At 46.6% G+C, this 18,126-nt stretch overlaps 1 protein-coding gene across 1 annotated transcript in view; it reads left to right on the forward strand.

Moving 5' to 3' along the window:
* The window catches only part of LOC149435348 (uncharacterized), a 50,057-nt gene extending 40,209 nt beyond the window's left edge, over positions 1 to 9,848 (forward strand). Inside the window, exon 2 of the mRNA XM_089662748.1 lies at positions 3,802 to 9,848. Coding sequence (XP_089518874.1) covers positions 4,108 to 5,583 — 1,476 coding nt within the window. The 5' untranslated portion in view covers positions 3,802 to 4,107 and the 3' untranslated portion in view covers positions 5,584 to 9,848. The remainder of the gene's footprint in view (positions 1 to 3,801) is intronic.
* The last annotated feature ends 8,278 nt before the right edge of the window (positions 9,849 to 18,126 follow it).

Genomic DNA, 18,126 nt, shown 5'->3' on the forward strand with positions numbered 1-18,126 from the left:
GAAACTAAGAATAGTGTCACTCGAGCCACGATACATGTCAAAGTAGAAGCCGTCCTATTAGACGGAGTGCATAAAAATTAACAACTATGGCAACCATGGGTTGACCATTTCCTACCCTCAAACTCTGATGAAACCTTACTCTCTTTGTAGTCCTGAGTCCATTAGGTAACCCACTACTCAGTTGCTGCTCTATACAGGCACACACCCTCCCCCCTGGGGACCTCCTCTCCTCCCCCCTTATCTGTACCCCTTTCTTCACTACTCTTGCTCTTATCTCTCCATTGCTCTCTTCCTTTTCACCTTTCCTCTCATTAGCTCTTTATTCCTTTTGGGGTTTTTCCCAATTGGGGCAACCTACACTATCAGTTTGAATTTTCAGTGAGGCGGACAGGTCACCCACTCGTCTGCCACTGGTATCTGCATACAGGTTGAAGTACTAAATCTATACTCCCACTGTGAGAGTACCAGAAATGATATTATAGAGTATATAACATGTTTCAGTCTCTACATTCACTCCTCCCTTGATACTATAGCACTGTTATCTCTTGCTTAAGTTAAAGCAGAGCTCCACCCAAAAGGGGAAGTCCTGCTTTAACTAGTTGCCGACTGCAGGTAGCCAAATGACGGCTGCACTGCAGCCGGTCAGTTCTGTGAGGCCATCATATGACGTCCTCCCAGAGCGCGCTCTCCTGCATGCCCCCGGCGATCTCTGTGATTGCTGTGTCCTATGACATACTGGTCACTGGGAAATGCAATTGCCGGTTCTTGACTGCACTTTCCTCACACTGTCAGAGCATGAGGAAAGTACTGCCGGTAGTTGTCAGAGGAGGGATTGGCACCAATCATCAGGACACTGATGATCAGTGCGCTGAGGATCGGTGCCCAGCAGCGCCACCCACCAGTTCTGCTCACAAGTGCCCAGCAGTGCCATCCACCTTTGCCCAGCAGTGTCGCCAGTCAGTGCCCAGCAGTGCTGCCAGTCAGAGCCCACCAGTGACACCCAGCAGTGCTTCCAGTCAGTGCCCAGCAGTGCCGCCAGTCAGTGCCCAGCAGTGCTGCCTATCCGTGCCTACTATCAGTGCCAGCTCATCAGTGTCACCTATCAGTGCCGTCTCATTAGTGCCGCCTATCAGTGCCGCCTATCAGTGCAGCCTCATCAATGCACATCAGTGAAGGAGAAAAATTACCTGTTTGCAAAATTTTATAATAGAAACAAAAACTTTTTTTTCAAGTTTTTTTGCTCGTTTTTTGTTTATAGCGCAAAAAATAAAACACCCAGCGGGGAGTAAATACCACCAAAAGAAAGCTCTATTTGTGTCAAAAAAATGATAAACATTTCATATGAGTACAATGTTGCATGACCGCGCAATTGTCATTTAAACTGCGACAATGCTGAAAGCTGAAAATTGGCCTGGTAAGGAAGGGGGTATAAATGCCTGGTAGGCAAGTGGTTAAGGACCCCACTGGCACCTTTTGGGGGGTAATCGAAATTGACAGGTACCCGCTCCCACTTCTACTGCAATCACCTAGGTGATCAGAAGCGGAAGTTGTCCTCCCGCCTCCCTCCCTGTAGTGTTCTGGGACACATGAAAGGTTCTAGAAGACTACAGGACCATTCACAAAGCACAGAGATACTCGCACATGCTCAGTGGGCACTCGGATGTGAAGCCGCAAGCTGTCACAGCTGGGTGCCCACACTGAAGATGCCGGCACTGGCAACACACGGCGGCCGGTGAAATGGGCTGCGGGGAGGACACCACGAGATCGAGGGACAGGTAAGTGCCCGTCTTTTAAAAGTCGTCAGCTACAGTTTTTGTAGCAGCTGACTTATTTTTTATTTTCACTGGAACTCCACTTTAATGTATGAAGATATTATTTGTACTGTACAAACTACAACCTGTACGTTACCTCTAAGGGTTGTACCCCTTCTGACTTACTGTTGGTGAGTCCTGCAATCACATTGTTATGAGCTCCTTGTAAAACTATTATCTCTTTCCAATAAAATCTATGAACAAGAGAAGATATGGACCCCACAATTCCTCTATATACTCCACAATTCTCCCATGTGGACACCTCGTAAGTGGTTCTCCAGTATAGACTCCCAGTTTGGAGAACTCATTTAGAAAAAGCCATCAGCTAAAATCAAACTCACTACTCTACAGTATGGTGAAGACCAAGGAGGCCTAGCAATACCAAATGTTAGACTTTATTTTATAGCTGCCCAACTTCAGCATCTTACCAGGTGGGACTTAGTAGACACATTAGATCCCATCCATCGGTTGCTACTTCCATCAGATACAGATTTCACATCACTCTCACACTTGTTAATGGGCTTCAGATGGCACCAGCGGGAAAGGCATGATCTCTCATATATTTATTCCAGTCTTTTGACTCTTACCGAAGACTTATAGAAAGAAATGGGAAACAGAGAAAATGAGAGAGAGTGCTGGGAGGTGATTGTGACCTCCATACCTCTCATCTCTCTGTCCTCTTCACAGAAACTCAGTCATTTCTTTTGCATAGAGCTTTCAGGACTCCAGCTCAATTGTTCAGCTAGGGCAGGAGGGATTTCCCCTTATGACCCCAATTGTAGCGGTGTTGTCGGGGATTTGATACACATGTTTTGGAGATGTCCAAAATTATTCAAAATGTGGAACGATATGACCAGCATTATAATGTTGGTGTTCAATATTCCTCGGGTGTGCCTCTTGGTGTCAATAGAGGAGGAATTATTTACACCTCCTCCTATTACAAGTTATTATTATTATTATTATTACATCAGGTTTATATAGCGCCAAAGGGTTTGCTTAGCGCTGTACAATAGGGGGGGCAATACATAGCACAGTACAACAAAAACAGACAGCATACGAGGGGGAAGAGGGCCCTACTCTTTCAAGCTTACAATCTAGGAGGGAGGGGGTAGTGGAACAGTAGGAAGTGGCTGAGGGGGATGAAGTGGTGGGAGGAATGAGGGAGAATGGCCGTTAGGTGAGGGTGGGGTAGGCTTCCCTGAAGAGATGGGTTTTGAGGGAGCGCCTGAATGTGGGGAGGGAAGGCGACAGTCGGATGGATGGACAGTCATAGAGCAATAGTGAGGCTGCTGTTTATTGACCATAAAAAATATCCCGATCTTGGCTATCATCTCAAACTCCCAGCAGACAACAGTGGATTGAGCAGGTGATCTCCACATTAACATGTGAAAAAACGAACTTACCAACATTGTAATTCCCCCAGGAGATGTATGTCTGGCAGAACTGGCTGGATACTCCTTCTCACTCCTAGTTAGTTCTTCATAGGCTTTTAAAATCTTAGTTCTTTTAGCCCCATAGAAGGAGAACGGCCAGTTGTATCCTACTGAATGGAGACCCATACTTGGGGTATGATCCTGTAGACACAGGCCTCATTGATCGGTGTCAGCTATCTATGTATTTACTGGGGGGAGTTACTTGCCGTGTACAGCTGAATTGTTTTAGGTTGTTTCTTCTTTTCTCTGTTCATTTGTTTATAAAAGGTAAAAGTGACACCATAAACAAAGCAAGTTATTGTTCTGTATGATCTGTAACAGTGCCACAACTGCCTATACGTGAGAATGTATGACTCCATTGTCTGGGCTGAATGTTGGGAATACTGTGCGCACTTATAAACTTTATTAATAAAATCTATTTGATTAAAAAAATACTGTAGATAATGCTGTACATATTCTTTCTATTCCTAAGATATATTTAGTAATGAACATTAAAAATAGAAAGCAACTTTATGTAGCCCTTTATATAGAATTCTACCTTTTTTCTTTCTCTACAGGTGGATTGATGAACCAAGTTTTTGGTCATGTTGATCTTCATGAATACAGCTGAGTCACATGGAAAACAAGACATATCGATGTCTTAATTGACTGAATATCTTTATTGCAGTTCAGTGGAGGATTCACACGGGATACAAGTCATATCTGTGTTGTAAAAGTCATGGTTTGGATCCTCTTCCACATTGATCCAGCAGGAGAAAAGTAATTTCAGTGTTCTGGAAGTGACAATGGCTTTACAATAAAGTCCAACCCACGTATACATAAGAGGAGTCATTTCAAACTACTTCTTGTTTGGAGATTTTACAATGGAGAGAAAATATATCACACCCCAGAAGGTTCACAATGGATGGAAGTCATATCATTGTTCTGACTGTGACAAAATTTTTACACGCAAGAGCGAGCTTATAGTACACCAAAGAGTTCATACTGGAGAGAAGCCATATCAATGTTCTGAATGTGATAAAGCTTTTACACAAAAGTCAAATCTTATCACACACCAGATTGTTCACACTGGAGAGACGCCATATCAGTGTTCTGAATGTGATAAAGCTTTTACACAGAAGTCAAGTCTTATCACACACCAGAGGATTCACACTAGAGAGAAGCCATATCAGTGTTCTGAATGTGACAAAGCTTTTACAGTGAAGTCACATCTTATCACACACCAGAGGATTCACACTGGAGAGAAGCCATATCAGTGTACTGAATGTCACAAAGCTTTTACACAGAAGTCACATCTTATCACACACCAGAGGATTCACACTGGAGAGAAGTCATATCAGTGTTCTGAATGTGATAAAGCTTTTACAGTGAAGTCACATCTTATCATACACCAGAGGATTCACACTGGAGAGATATATCAGTGTTCTGAATGTGATAAAGCTTTTACAGTGAAGTCATATCTTATCAGACACCAGAGGATTCACACTGGAGAGAAGTCATATCAGTGTTCTGAATGTGATAAAGCTTTTACACAGAAGTCAAATCTTCTCAAACACCAGATTGTTCACACTGGAGAGTTATATCAGTGTTCTGAATGTGATAAAGCTTTTACAGTGAAGTCACGTCTTATCACACACCAGAGGGTTCACACTGGAGAGACGCCATATCAGTGTTCTGAATGTCACAAAGCATTTACACAGAAGTCACATCTTATCACACACCAGAGGATTCACACTGGAAAGAAGTCATATCAGTGTTCTGAATGTGATAAAGCTTTTACACAGAAGTCAAATCTTCTCAAACACCAGAGGATTCACACTGGAGAGATATATCAGTGTTCTGAATGTGATAAAGCTTTTACAGTGAAGTCACATCTTATCACACACCAGAGGATTCACACTGGAGAGACGCCATATCCGTGTTCTGAATGTCACAAAGCTTTTACAGTGAAGTCGCATCTTATCACACACCAGAGGATTCACAATGGAAAGAAGTCATATCAGTGTTCTGAATGTGATAAAGCTTTTACACAGAAGTCAGATCTTCTCAAACACCAGAGGGTTCACACTGGAGAGAAGCCATATCAGTGTTCTGAATGTGATAAAGCTTTTACATTGAAGTCACATCTTATCACACACCAGAGGATTCACACTGGAGAGAAGTCGTATCAGTGTTCTGAATGTGATAAAGCTTTTACACAGAAGTCAAGTCTTATCAGACACCAGAGGATTCACAGTGGAGGGAAGTCATATCAGTGTCCTGAATGTGATAAAGCTTTTACACAGAAGTCAAATCTTATCAGACACCAGAGGGTTCACACTGGAGAGAAATCATTTTAATGCTCTCAATGTGGCAAAACTTTACAGCTAATGCTGGTCTAATCTATCACCGGAGGATTCACAAATTTCTGCATTGATTAAATTCTGGAAGAAAAGAGATATTAAAGAAGTTTCAGGTGTCACAAGTTAGTTTCACATCTCCAATGTCATCCCACAAGCTAGAGAAGAAGGGAGAAGATAAAATGTTACCTTAAAAGAAACAAACTAAAATCTGAGCAAACTGGAATGTAATGATTTGATGAACTGAGTTTAGTGCTTATCTCCATCAAGCACACAACTAGAAGGGATTTTAATATTTTATCTTTTGACAATTTTTTTAAGATAAGCATCAATAACTGAACAGCTTCCCTCATGATTCTCATCTTTATCTTTTTTATGGAGCTTTGAATGAACATGCAATGCATTTTCATAATTCACCAACTGAGTTGTGTTTCCAAACATTTTATTCATTTCTGGATCCTGAAGTAATACATGACCAGCACTGCCTCAGTACCAGAGACTAGGATGGGGTCTATTGTCATCTTACCAAGTCTCTGAAGCCTCAGTGGGAGAGTCCATTCCAGGTTCTTCTGACTATTGATACATGATCAGCCAGGCTTGAGGTCTCCAGCTAAGCCCACCTTGTCCATTCCTCCCATTACATGTTCCATCTACTCTCCCATTATCAATGCTTTCTTTCCACATTTCATCTCCTCTCATTATTATTATTATACAGGATTTATATAGCACCAACAGTTTGCTCAGCGCTTTACAATATAACGGAAGACAATACAGCAACAATAAAGTTAAATACAAGAAGGATAGGAGGAGCTTACAATCTAGGAGGGAGGGGCTAGTGGTACAAAAGGTAGTAACTGTGTGGGATGGACTGGCTGGAAGAGTAGAAGATTCCATTATTAGCTGAGGGCAGGATAGGCTTCCCTGAAGAGATCGGTTTTCAGAGATCGCCTAAAAGTGAGCAGAGTAGGCGATAGTCTGATAAATTGGGGTAGAGCATTCCAGAGGATGGGGGAAGCTCTGGAGATGAGCATGGGAGGAGGAGACAAGGGAGCTATAGAGCAGGTGGTCATGTGAGGAGCGGAGAGTACGGTTTGGGTGATATTTGGAGACAATATTGGTGATATAAAGTCATTTATAACTCTGCCCCAAATTACATGTTATTGTTAATGTTTTGAATTTTATCCATTGGGCAATGGGAAGCCAGTAGAGGGATTGGCAGAGGGGGGGTGGAGGACACTGAATGGAGGCCAGTGAAGGGATTGGCAGAGGGGGGTGGAGGACACTGAATGGAGGCCAGTGGAGGGATTGGCAGAGAGGGGTGGAGGACACTGAGTGAAGGCCAGTGGAGGGATTGGCAGAGAGGGGTGGCTGATACAGAATGGTTAGTAAGGTGGATGAGTCTGGCAGCAGCATTCATGATAGACTGAAGAGGGGATAGCCTGCAATGTGGTCGGCCAATGAGGAGGGAGTTACAATAGTTAAGGCAAGATATAACAAGGGAGTGAATAAGTTGCTTACTGGTTTCCGAGGTTAGGAACGGCCATATCTTGGAGCTGCTGCGGAGGTGAAGTCTACAAGATTTGGACAGTGGATTTGGGACTGAAAAGACAGATGGGAGTTTAGGATTACACCAAGTACCTTGACATGAGGGGAGGGACTGATGATTTTGTTATTGATCTTGATGGAGAAGTCGGGGGAGGGGGCACAGGCTGGAGGGAATACTAAGAGCTCAGTTTTAAAAAGATTGAGTTTGAGGAAGTGGAGTGACATCCATGCCGATATGTCGCTTAGTAGGTTAGTAATGCGAGAGAAGACTGAAGGAGAGAGGTGAGGAGGAGACTGAAGGGGTGAGGTGAGCGGTAGAAAGATAGATTTGTGTGTCATTAGCATAGAGGTGGTACTTAAAGCCATGGGAGTTTATCAAGTGACAAAGGGAGGAGGTGTAGATGGAGAAGAGTAGGGGTCCAAGGACAGAACCTTGAAGAACCCCTACAGAAAAAGGGAGTGGAGAGGAGGAGGCAGAGTTATAGGTAACGCTGATGGAGTGCTGCGATAGGTAGGAGGAGAACCAGGAGAGAGCAGAGTCTTGGAGGCCAAAAGAGTTGAGTTTTTTGAGGAGGAGGGGATGGTCAACTGTATCAAAAGCTGCAGAGAGGTCAAGTAGTAAGAGTACTGATTAGTGGCCATTGGTTGGGATGAGTACGGAGTAGTGGCCATTGGTTGGGATGAGTACGGTGTAGTGGCCATTGGTTAGGATGAGTATGGAGTAGTGGCCATTTGTTGGGATGAGTACGGAGTAGTGGCCGTTGGTTGGGATGAGTACGGAGCAGTGGCCGTTGGTTGGGATGAGTACGGAGTAGTGACCATTGGTTGGGATGAGTATGGAGTAGTGGCCATTGGTTTTAGCAGTTAGTAGATCATTAGTGAGTTTTAGTAGGGCAGTTTCAGTGGAGTGGAGTGAGCGAAAGCCAGACTGTAAAGGGGCAAGAAGGTTGTTGTTGGTGAGGTGGGAGCTCAGGCGATTGTAGACTAAGCATTCTAGGAGTTTAGAGGTAAATGGCAGCAGGGAGATGGGTCTTAAGTTGTTCAGGTTGGTGGGGTCCAGCGAGAGCTTTTTAAGTATGGGAGTGATGTGCGCATGCTTTAGAGGGGAGTGGAAGGCACCAGTAGAGAGGGAGAGATTGAAGATGTGAGTGAGGGAGGATAGGATGGAAGAAGAGGATGACCGTAGTAGTTGTGAGGGGACAGGATCCAGTGGGCAGGTAGTGAGATGGGCTTCTGAGGAAACCTTAGTGACCTCTTCGGTAGTAGCAAGGTCAAAAGAGGAAAGTGTTGAGGGAGGTTTAGTATAAGGTATGCTAAGTGGGATGGATGTCTGTGCAGTGGAGATGCCCCTACGAATTGCATCAATCTTGTTTTTAAAATGATTTGCAATCTCGTGAGTAGTGAGTGAGGCACTGGGTGGAGGTGGAGAAAGTTGAGAGTTAAAAGTAGAGAAGAGTACTCATCCAATTTGTTCATTTCTGCATTGGATTGCATGCTCTTCTGTATGATATATGTTTTGCCACATGACCTATGTTCAACCCGTTTGAAATTTTATTCTGTCTTGTATCAATCTGTGTGTTTTGTTTTCAATAAACACCTCTTTTTTGGAAAAAAAAAAAAAAGTAGAGAAGAGACGACGAGGACTGGATGACAAGCTATTGATGAGAGTGACAAAGTAGGCTTGTTTGGCAGCATGGAGGGAGGAATTGTATGTTAAGAAAGCAGATTTATATTGGGTGAATGCTTGGTGAGATTTGGTTTTACGCCACATTCGCTCCAGCACACGACTATGTCATTTAAGATCTCTGGTGTTGTCAGTCTGCCAAGGTTGTAATGGTCGGGGCCTGGTGCTTTGTGTTGTTAGGGGAGCAAGTGAGTCTAATGTGGATGAAAGTGAACTGTTGTAGACAGCAGTGGCCAGGTCAGGGCAGGACAGGGGAGAGATTCTGTCATAGAGTTGGTCAGTTGCAGAGTGGAAAGGAGAAGGGTTTCGGTTGTGAAGGTTTTTGCAGGTGATTGCTGATTGGAGGGATAAGTGTTTGAAGATGAGGAGACTGTGAAGGTGATGAGATTGTGATCAGAGAGAGGAAAGGGGGTGTTTGTGAGGTTGTAGGATATCATCTCATGGGTGACAACCTTTCAGGCAGGTCTGCGGCTGTGACACCAGCTAGAAAGAAGTCTCTGTTCAGTGAGAAAACAACATCCCAAGCTGATGCAGGCCTTCCAATACTGAGTTACTGCTGATTTAGGGGATGTATTCAGCAGTAAACCGTAAGCCCAGCTGGCCACTTGTGTTCCATGTGGTTCTGCCAAATGGGATTCCATCAGGTGAAGATCAGAAATCCTTGTTCCATGTTTTCTCTTTCCAGCTATTACTCCTCTCCATAGACTAATCACACAATACAACTGCCAGAGATCTGAACTTACAAAGTGCTGAGTGTGCGGTCATATTCCTACCACTTCTTCCGGGGGACTGACATTCCTCTGATTGGGGTTCACAATAATCACTCTGAGTGCACACATCTCTTTTTGGTGTAAAGTTTGTAAAGAAAACTTCTTCTCCCTGGAAATATTACAACGTTGGCACCAAAGTGTAACTATGGGCAAAATCAGTAATGACATTAATAATGAAATCTGTCATTAGCAGAGCAGGCTTTGTTTTTACGAGTCTCCTATTGTTTTATGTTTTGTTGTCCCTCCAAGTACATATTTTTTGTCTACTTCCTGTTGAAGGCCAAGTTTTTTGGGAAAGATGGCAGTTGGAGGGGTTGGGGCAAATCCTATAACACTGCTGGGGGTGCTCACAACTGTCAGTTGTCATTCATATGGGGGGTTGGACCTTATAGAGAACCTGTTGCTGTAACTGCTGTAGAGGCGTTAGCTGAAGTTGGGCTTTACTTGTTGTGTGTCTTACTTATAAACTATCTAAGACTTCCCTGTACAGGGTGACAACGCTGCTGTGTAATGTTCCTGCAGAATGATCAGGGTTGTCACCCTGTTACAGTAGGTGGGAAAATAACAGATCTACAGACAGGACCAACAGCTGATACAACTATGTTGCAGAGGGAACTCTGGGAATGCTAATGACAGATTGCATTACACATTCAGTTAGCAGACTTCCTGCTGTTGGTCTGATGTTTGAATTGTGTTCTGATATTTACTGTCCTGCTGTAAAAGGTGTAAATGATCGCCCGCATGTTTCCTGTAGTAGCAGGGACTACAAACTCATATCAGGAATAGTAGGATGGCTACCTACCCAATGGGGTCACATTTTTGGATTTGGGAGAAACATTTCACATGGTTTCTTTCCATTAATGACACCGACAAGGGGAGTCTCACTTCACTAACAATAGGAGAGCCAATCACAGGCCAGTAACATTTCATGGTGTCTCAATGTATTGCAGAATGTTTAATCCCCATTGGTCCAATGGATTCCTAGTCCTTCCAGATGATATTGCTTCTTGTGTGGAAGGAGCACCCTAAAATGTCTTCCCTTCAATTCCACCCATAGCTGTACTTTAGGTGATGTTGCCCCTCCCCCATATCTGTAAGGGAATGCCTCAATTTCTCCCAATACTCCCCTGGCCTTCCAGTGAGAATAATCATTTTCTCTGGAGTGGAGATTTTTTATGCAGTGGGATGTGGGATGGGGAATCTAAGTAATCTAAGATAAGTAAGATGAACCGGTGTACTGGAGTCATGGATCAGATAACCAATGACACCATTGATGGTATAGCCGAGCTGACAGCAGAAGTGGCTCCATCACCTAAGGTGGTGTCACAGAACTGCATGGTGGCTGACTATCTCTCGGAAGATCAAGGTGGAGTCTACAATCTGGTGTCGGAGACTGTTGTACATTTATATTAGATCATGAGGATCTCAGAAGAAGATATCTACACAAGGTAAAGGAGTTCCAACAGTCACCTGGGTGGGGGGAAGTGGGATCCATTTTCTTGGATGGGTTTAGTTGGAACTTGGTTGAGTAATATGGTGGCTTTGCTTCTTAGGCCATTAGTTGCTACTAATGATAATTTTATACATTGCTGCTGTTGTGTGTTTTGCTGCCAGTTGATTTTGCTTGTTTATGCACATGATTACATTCACATTGTTAGGCCAGAAGATTATTTAAAACCCCAAAAACTTTTTCTTATTTTCTGAAAGCAGAGACCCTTGAGAATAAAATGGTGGTGGTTTTTATCACACAATATTAGCACAGCTGTCTATGAAATGCATATTTTCAGTAAAAAAAAAACACTAATGATAATTCCAGTGCAGACAAACACAATATATGACCCAATTTGATGAAATATGAAAGATGAGGTTGGCATCAAGTATATAGATACCAAACATGTCAAACTTTAAAATGGCATGTGCTTGTGAAATGGTCACAAACTTCAGTACCAAATATTGTTCATAGGTGACGCTTTAAAAGCCTTTACAGTCATCAGTTTATATAGTGAACCATGAATGATGGCCCTAGAGTTATTCCTCTCCCTCTGGTGTGTGCAGAGATATGTACAATGTGTAGTGTGATTGATGTTTTCCTACATAACCGCACCCAACCCTTGCAATTGCTCATGTATACGGAAACTGGGGGCTTTAAAATGTGTTTTGTGTGTTTTTTCATTTACAGTGTGTTACTTTATACTTTTCTTTCTGTGAACTTTATTATTGCCATATAGGGGGTTAATAGCCTCGCATGTGATAACATATTGCTGGTCACAGATCCTCTTTAAAGAAACACAAGAAGTTTATCAGACCCCTAATGTCACCTCTGGACCCCAAAAAAGATGGTCAAGCACAGATCATGTTTGATCAGCTCCTTGAAGACACAAATGTACATCTGCCAAATCTGTATCTGAGTAGACCATAGAAGCAGCATTAGAATGAAATGTGAGCATGGCTTCAGTCAGGCTATGGTCCTGGTGGTCATGGTCTTGTTCTCCTTCAGGTCCTCTCACCTTGTAGATGGTGACATGGACTTGTTGTGTGGGAATGATCAGGAGGGGCTCGGGGTCCTTTTGTACCCAATCAGCTTGTTATGGATAAAAGATGAAAGTGTCTTCTGGGAAGTTATAGGGATTTGGATGTTTAGAGGGTTACATAAGTGGGCGGGGCTGGTATTAATGAGGGGCGTGTCACATGTTAATCAGTTTCTTAGCATAGATGATATAAATTGTATAAATAGATCCTTGAAATGTAAACAATCTATCTCTTTCCTTCTGTTGTTAAAGTGTCACATGTATATGATGAATAAAGTTGGATGATATTTTCACCGCACAATACCGTGGTCTGGGTTCTTCTACAACACATCCCCCCAAAAATGTCCTCTTCCAGTTCTAGGAGTCTGGTGGAATGGGACACAAGCTGATGGCATCTCTTAGGCTCATTGTACATGGGGGGTCCGGCCCCTGTGGATGCAATGCTGGTGTCGCGGAGCTGGTCCTTCCTTCCCCATCCCCCAGGTTTGCCGGCTGCCACCCTTCTGTCCCATCCATGCTGGGACTTCTAGTCCTCTTTGTCCCTGACACAGGCAGACCTCAGCAGCCCCTCACCCCCCTGGCTTGCAGCCTGGCTCCTGCTGAAAGAATCCACAAACAGGCCATCTCCTCCCTTCCCCCTCATGCATGAATTCCTGGGCAGGTCTGGAGACCTGAGAGACAGGGCCCGTTGCCATGGTAACCCGATAGGAAGTATCCGGTTACCAGCTCTATTCTTAAGGGTGAGCAGGAAAACCTCCATTGTGTTCTTCTGGCTGCGTGTGTGAGGGACGGCTGTGCTGAGGGCCAGCTTCTCTCATCCGAAAATCCCCCGTCCTCCTCCTCATCTCCTGGACTGTCTATGCTGCCTGGAATCCCTGCACTGTGGAGGAATCTTCTGCTGTCCCCGTGAACCTGCCTGGATCTATCACCTACCTGGACTTAACCCCTTGTTCTCCGTGAACCTGCCTGGACTTAACCCTTCCCTGTCTGGAGCCTCCTGTGTGGACTAACCTTGTGGATTACCATACCCCTGTTTTTCCATATTGCCTTCCAGAGAACTGTACTGTGTTGCTGTGTCTGGTGTGGATCTGTGGACTAAAGGAACTGTTGTCTGTGCCCCAAAAACCTCCCCAATAAAAGCACGTTGGGTTCCGTGCAATCTGTCTCTGTGTGCTCTCTGGTTCTCTTGACAACTGGTTGGCAGCAGCGGGACGAGAGCACTCGAGATGGCAGATGAGAGTCTGCATACAATGGAAGCGGTGGCCCCGGAATATCAACACTGGACGGTAACCAGCTTACAAGAAAAGGCCAGAACTTTGGGCCTCAACTACAAGGGACTTAACAAAGATCAGCTGGTCCGGATGCTGGAGGAAACCATCCAACAGCAACGGGAAGATGCGGGCACAGACAGGAGCCAAGCGGTCCTGAGAGGAGATGGACCAGAACTTCAAAGCACAAGCGGCAAGAGCCCTTGGGTCATCTGGTACGAGGAAGAGATGGCCATTCTGGGGGGGGATGCCACCCTAGATAGAAAGCTGGCGGCCATGGAAAAGGCTCAAAAGAGACAAACAGAGTGGGAAGCTGCAAAGTACCAAGCAGCTGCTCCTGTGGCTGTCCCTGTGGCACGGGAGGCCCAGAGAATATCCAGGAAGGACTTTAAGCCCTACCAAGAGCACACCGGAGATGTGGATGGGTTCTTCCAGGACTTTGAATACCAGTGCGAACTACTGGAGGTCCCACCCACAGACTGGACTCGAGATGTGGTAGGGCTGCTTGACGGAGGGGCTGCTGAAGCTTACCGAATGATGGACCCCCTCAAGAGACGGAACTATGAGGAGATAAAAAGGGCGGTACTGGACTACTACGCGGTCTCATCGGAGTCATATCGGGCCCAGTTCCGGACTACCCCCCGCCTCACAGAGGCCTCCTTCAAAATGTTTGCACACAAGTTGTCGGTAGCCTGCCGCCGGTGGCTGGAAGGGGAGAAGGCAACCTCCCCTGAGCAGATCATCCAGGCCATCCTGAAGGAACAATTCCTTTTCAAGTGCCCCCCCGAGCTCCGACAGTGGGTGCGTGAGCGGAAACCTGCCACCCTGGAAGAAGCTGCAGCCTTAGCGGATGAGGCTCTCCTCATTAACCCGCAATGGAAGAAGCCTGCGGCCGAGGCACCCCGAGCGGCAAGGATGCCCCATCCTACACCGGTGCCCTACACGCCTCCCCATCGCCGGATGGCCCCATAAATAGTGCCAGCGCTACGGCCCTTACTACCACCTCATTCAGCCACCTCACAACGGGGCCCCAGACCGGCCTTAGATAGGCGGTGCTTTGGCTGTGGACAGATTGGTCACTACCAGGCCAGCTGCCCCGCCAAAAAACAGACTCTCGGGCCTAGCTTGCCCCGGCCAGTGAATTCTGTGGATCTGTACCAAGCTCCCGAGGACTTGCCACCACCCCCCTCAGACTGGGATCTTGCTCCTGCAGACAAGGACACCCCCCCAGGAGTCTTTGGCCTACAGCCGGTGGGGGCCCCTACCCAGAGCTTCCAAGGAAAGCACTTGCAAGAGGTCACTGTGGATGGACAAAAGGCGGTGGGCTTCCGAGACTCAGGGGCCTTCCTCACCATTGTGGACCCCCGAGTGGTGCACCCTGACGCTGTACAGACTGGCTAAAATAGAAGCCATTAGGGAATGGCCCACCCCCCAGACCAAGAAACAGGTTATGGCGTTCCTGGGCACTGCTAACTATTACCGCAAATTTGTTCCTCATTTCAGCACGATTGCGAAGCCCCTCACAGATCTCACCAAGAAGACCATGCCCCGGATGGTAACCTGGACCCTGGCCTGCCAGACCGCATTTGATCGGCTGAAGGAGGCCCTTTCCCATGACCCCGTCCTAGCAGCGCCCAACTACCAGCGAAGGTTCATTGTGCAGACAGATGCCTCCACTTATGGGCAGCCAGGTAAATGAGGAGGGGGAGGAGCACCCTGTGGCCTTCCTTAGCAGGAAACTATTAGACCGGGAGGTGGCCTATGTGTCAAGGTCCTACCTTTTCCCTGAGGTTATGTTACTCCATGTGCTGGCGTCCATCTTGGATTCTGCTGTGCATGATGGGAATCCTTTTATGCCTTCAGGTCTCTGTGGTCCATCCCCCAGAGGGGTGTGGCTGATGACATATAAGCCTGTGGCCCGCACATGCTCTTTGCACTTGTGTCTTGTGTCTTTGTGTTGCTATTACTCTGTTCTGACTCTCATGACTCTCCTGGTATCTGATTCGGCTTGTGACTTGACTATTCTTTGTATTCTCCCTTGATCTGACCCTCTGTTGCTGAACCTGGCTCGTGACCTGTGATTCTTGTCTGCTGTCCTGTACTGTTTTGTCCTGTTGTTGTTGACCCGGCTTGTCTGACTACTCTTTTGTCTCTTCCACCAGCTACACGCCATTGGCGGCGGCCATTACCGCAGCTGAGGTGTCTCGGGGGCCGTGACCTGGTTCCTGGCTGCGTCAAGTCCATCCCCACCATCAGGGGCCCTGGTGAAGGGCAGCCTGGGACTTAGACTCCGCGCCCTGAGGGACTTCGGTCTGTGGGTAGTGGTTGTCGTCAGCCAGTGCGTTACATTGTTAGGCCTGCCTGTCCGTTCCTCGGCCCCTGCCCTGACACTATGCCACCATAGAGAAGGAGTGCCTGGCCATAGTGTGGGAATTGAAGAAACTTCAACTCTATTTGTATGGCCGGGAGTTCACCATCCTCACGGATCATAACCCCCTCACCTGGCTGAATCGGGTCTCCGGGGATAATGGCCGCCTCTTACGATGGAGCCTGGCCTTACAACCCTACAATTTCACCATCCAATACCGACGGGGAAGCCAGCACCACAATGCAGGTGGGCTGTCCCGTCAGCAAGACCCCCAGTAAATGCAGTCCACAAGTGCCTCTACGGGAACCTGTTGAGGTTCCCCTGGCGGAACTTGTAGAATGGAGGGGGGAGGGGTGTCACGGAGCTGGTCCTTCCTTCCCCATCCCCCAGGTTTGCCGGCTGCCACCCTTCTGTCCCATCCATGCTGGGACTTCTAGTCCTCTTTGTCCCTGACACAGCCCCTCACCTGGCTTGCAGCCTGGCCTCCTGCTGAAGGAATCCACAAACATCTCCTCCCTTCCCCCTCATGCATGAATTCCTGGGCAGGTCTGGAGACCTGAGAGACAGTGCCCGTTGCCATGGTAACCCGATAGGAAGTATCCGGTTACCAGCTCTATTCTTAAGGGTGAGCAGGAAAACCTCCATTGTGTTCTTCTGGCTGCGTGTGTGAGGGACGGCTGTGCTGAGGGCCAGCTTCTCTCATCCGAAAATCCCCCGTCCTCCTCCTCATCTCCTGGACTGTCTATGCTGCCTGGAATCCCTGCACTGTGGAGGAATCTTCTGCTGTCCCCGTGAACCTGCCTGGATCTATCACCTACCTGGACTTAACCCCTTGTTCTCCATGAACCTGCCTGGACTTAACCCTTCCCTGTCTGGAGCCTCCTGTGTGGACTAACCTTGTGGATTACCATACCCCTGTTGTTCCATATTGCCTTCCAGAGAACTGTACTGTGTTGCTGTGTCTGGTGTGGATCTGTGGACTAAAGGAACGGTTGTCTGTGCCCCAAAAACCTCCCCAATAAAAGCACGTTGGGTTCCGTGCAATCTGTCTCTGTGTGCTCTCTGGTTCTCTTGACAGCTGGCATTATAATACACCTGGTAGGCACAGGTACAGCGTCCAGCCCCGCTGCCTGCAGCCTGTCAAAGTCTACACTACAGCTGGATAGAGCTCAGTGCTGCACCATGTTTACCACCCCCCTTTAAGACGCTCTGTGTTCAGGGAGAAATGGCCGCCATCCTGATCAGACAAAGTATAGAGCAGATGTAGGCCGGTGCAGTCTGCTTCTTCCCCTGTAGGTGGCGCCGACCAGAGTGACATTCCAGCCTGGAGAGGAGGTCAGGGGACACTTGGCTTTTCTGTGGTTTCCCGGTTCCTGGAGACGGCGTGGAATGAAGGGGTCCATGGAATCCTAGAGATATTTTTTCTATTTTTTGTTTACACTTTTTAAAAATCATTTTATTCCTGAAGATCACTAAACCCCAAATCTGATGTATTCTTTGATAGCAGACACCCTATATAATACAATGTTGGGAGTTGTCATTTTCTATGTTACATGATATTAGCACAACAGTTTATGAAAGGCAACATTTCAGGAACAATATAGTAACGTTTATTTCTGAGCACATAAATGCAATTCATGACCTATTTTCTGGTGAAATATAAAAGATGAGGTTGTGCCGAGGAAATCGGATTCCCAACATGTCAAGCCGTAACACTGTGTGCACTTGGAACGCTTTAATAGCCCCTCCAGGTCATCAGTATAGAGTTAGACAGGAGCACTGGTGCTCCAATCATTGCTCTCCCTCCGGCGTGTGCGCTGATATGTAACGTGTGTGGGGATCACTGTGTACCTATGTAGGCACCCCAATGTACATGTCATGTCCTGGTCTGTGTATAGGAGGTCCGCTGAGCTCCCTCTGTCCTTCTGTCCTTCCCAGTGACACCCACCATGACAGCACCGGGCTCTGCAGTCCCACATGGTGTCAGGGGGAGGGGCACATCTCAGTGGTGGGTGTGGGAATGATAGGCGGCTTCACAGCCACTTGTATCACTTCCACATGACAGCCAACATTCGGATTTACTAAAGTCTTCACACTCCCGGCTGTATAACGGTGGGCAGTGTGGGGGGAAAAAACAAGTCTGCAGCATTGTTAAAAATCCAAATCCCCAGAAAGTGGCTGTAGGTTCATATTTTACCACCCCCCCCTATCCTGGCACCCTAAGATAGTTGCCTAAGCCTCCTTAAGGTGGTCATTGGATTTTGGGACCTGTATGTGGCAAGGCTGCCAGAAAGTCTCTCACTTGTGGTGTCCTCATACTGGGGAGAAGTAGCAGAATGTGTTTTGGGGTGTAATTCCACATATCCCCATGGCGTGTGCC

This window comes from Staurois parvus, unplaced genomic scaffold, assembly GCF_062004578.1.
Source record: "Staurois parvus isolate SC_StPar_1 unplaced genomic scaffold, SC_StPar_1.0 ptg001532l, whole genome shotgun sequence".
NCBI lineage: Eukaryota > Metazoa > Chordata > Amphibia > Anura > Ranidae > Staurois > Staurois parvus.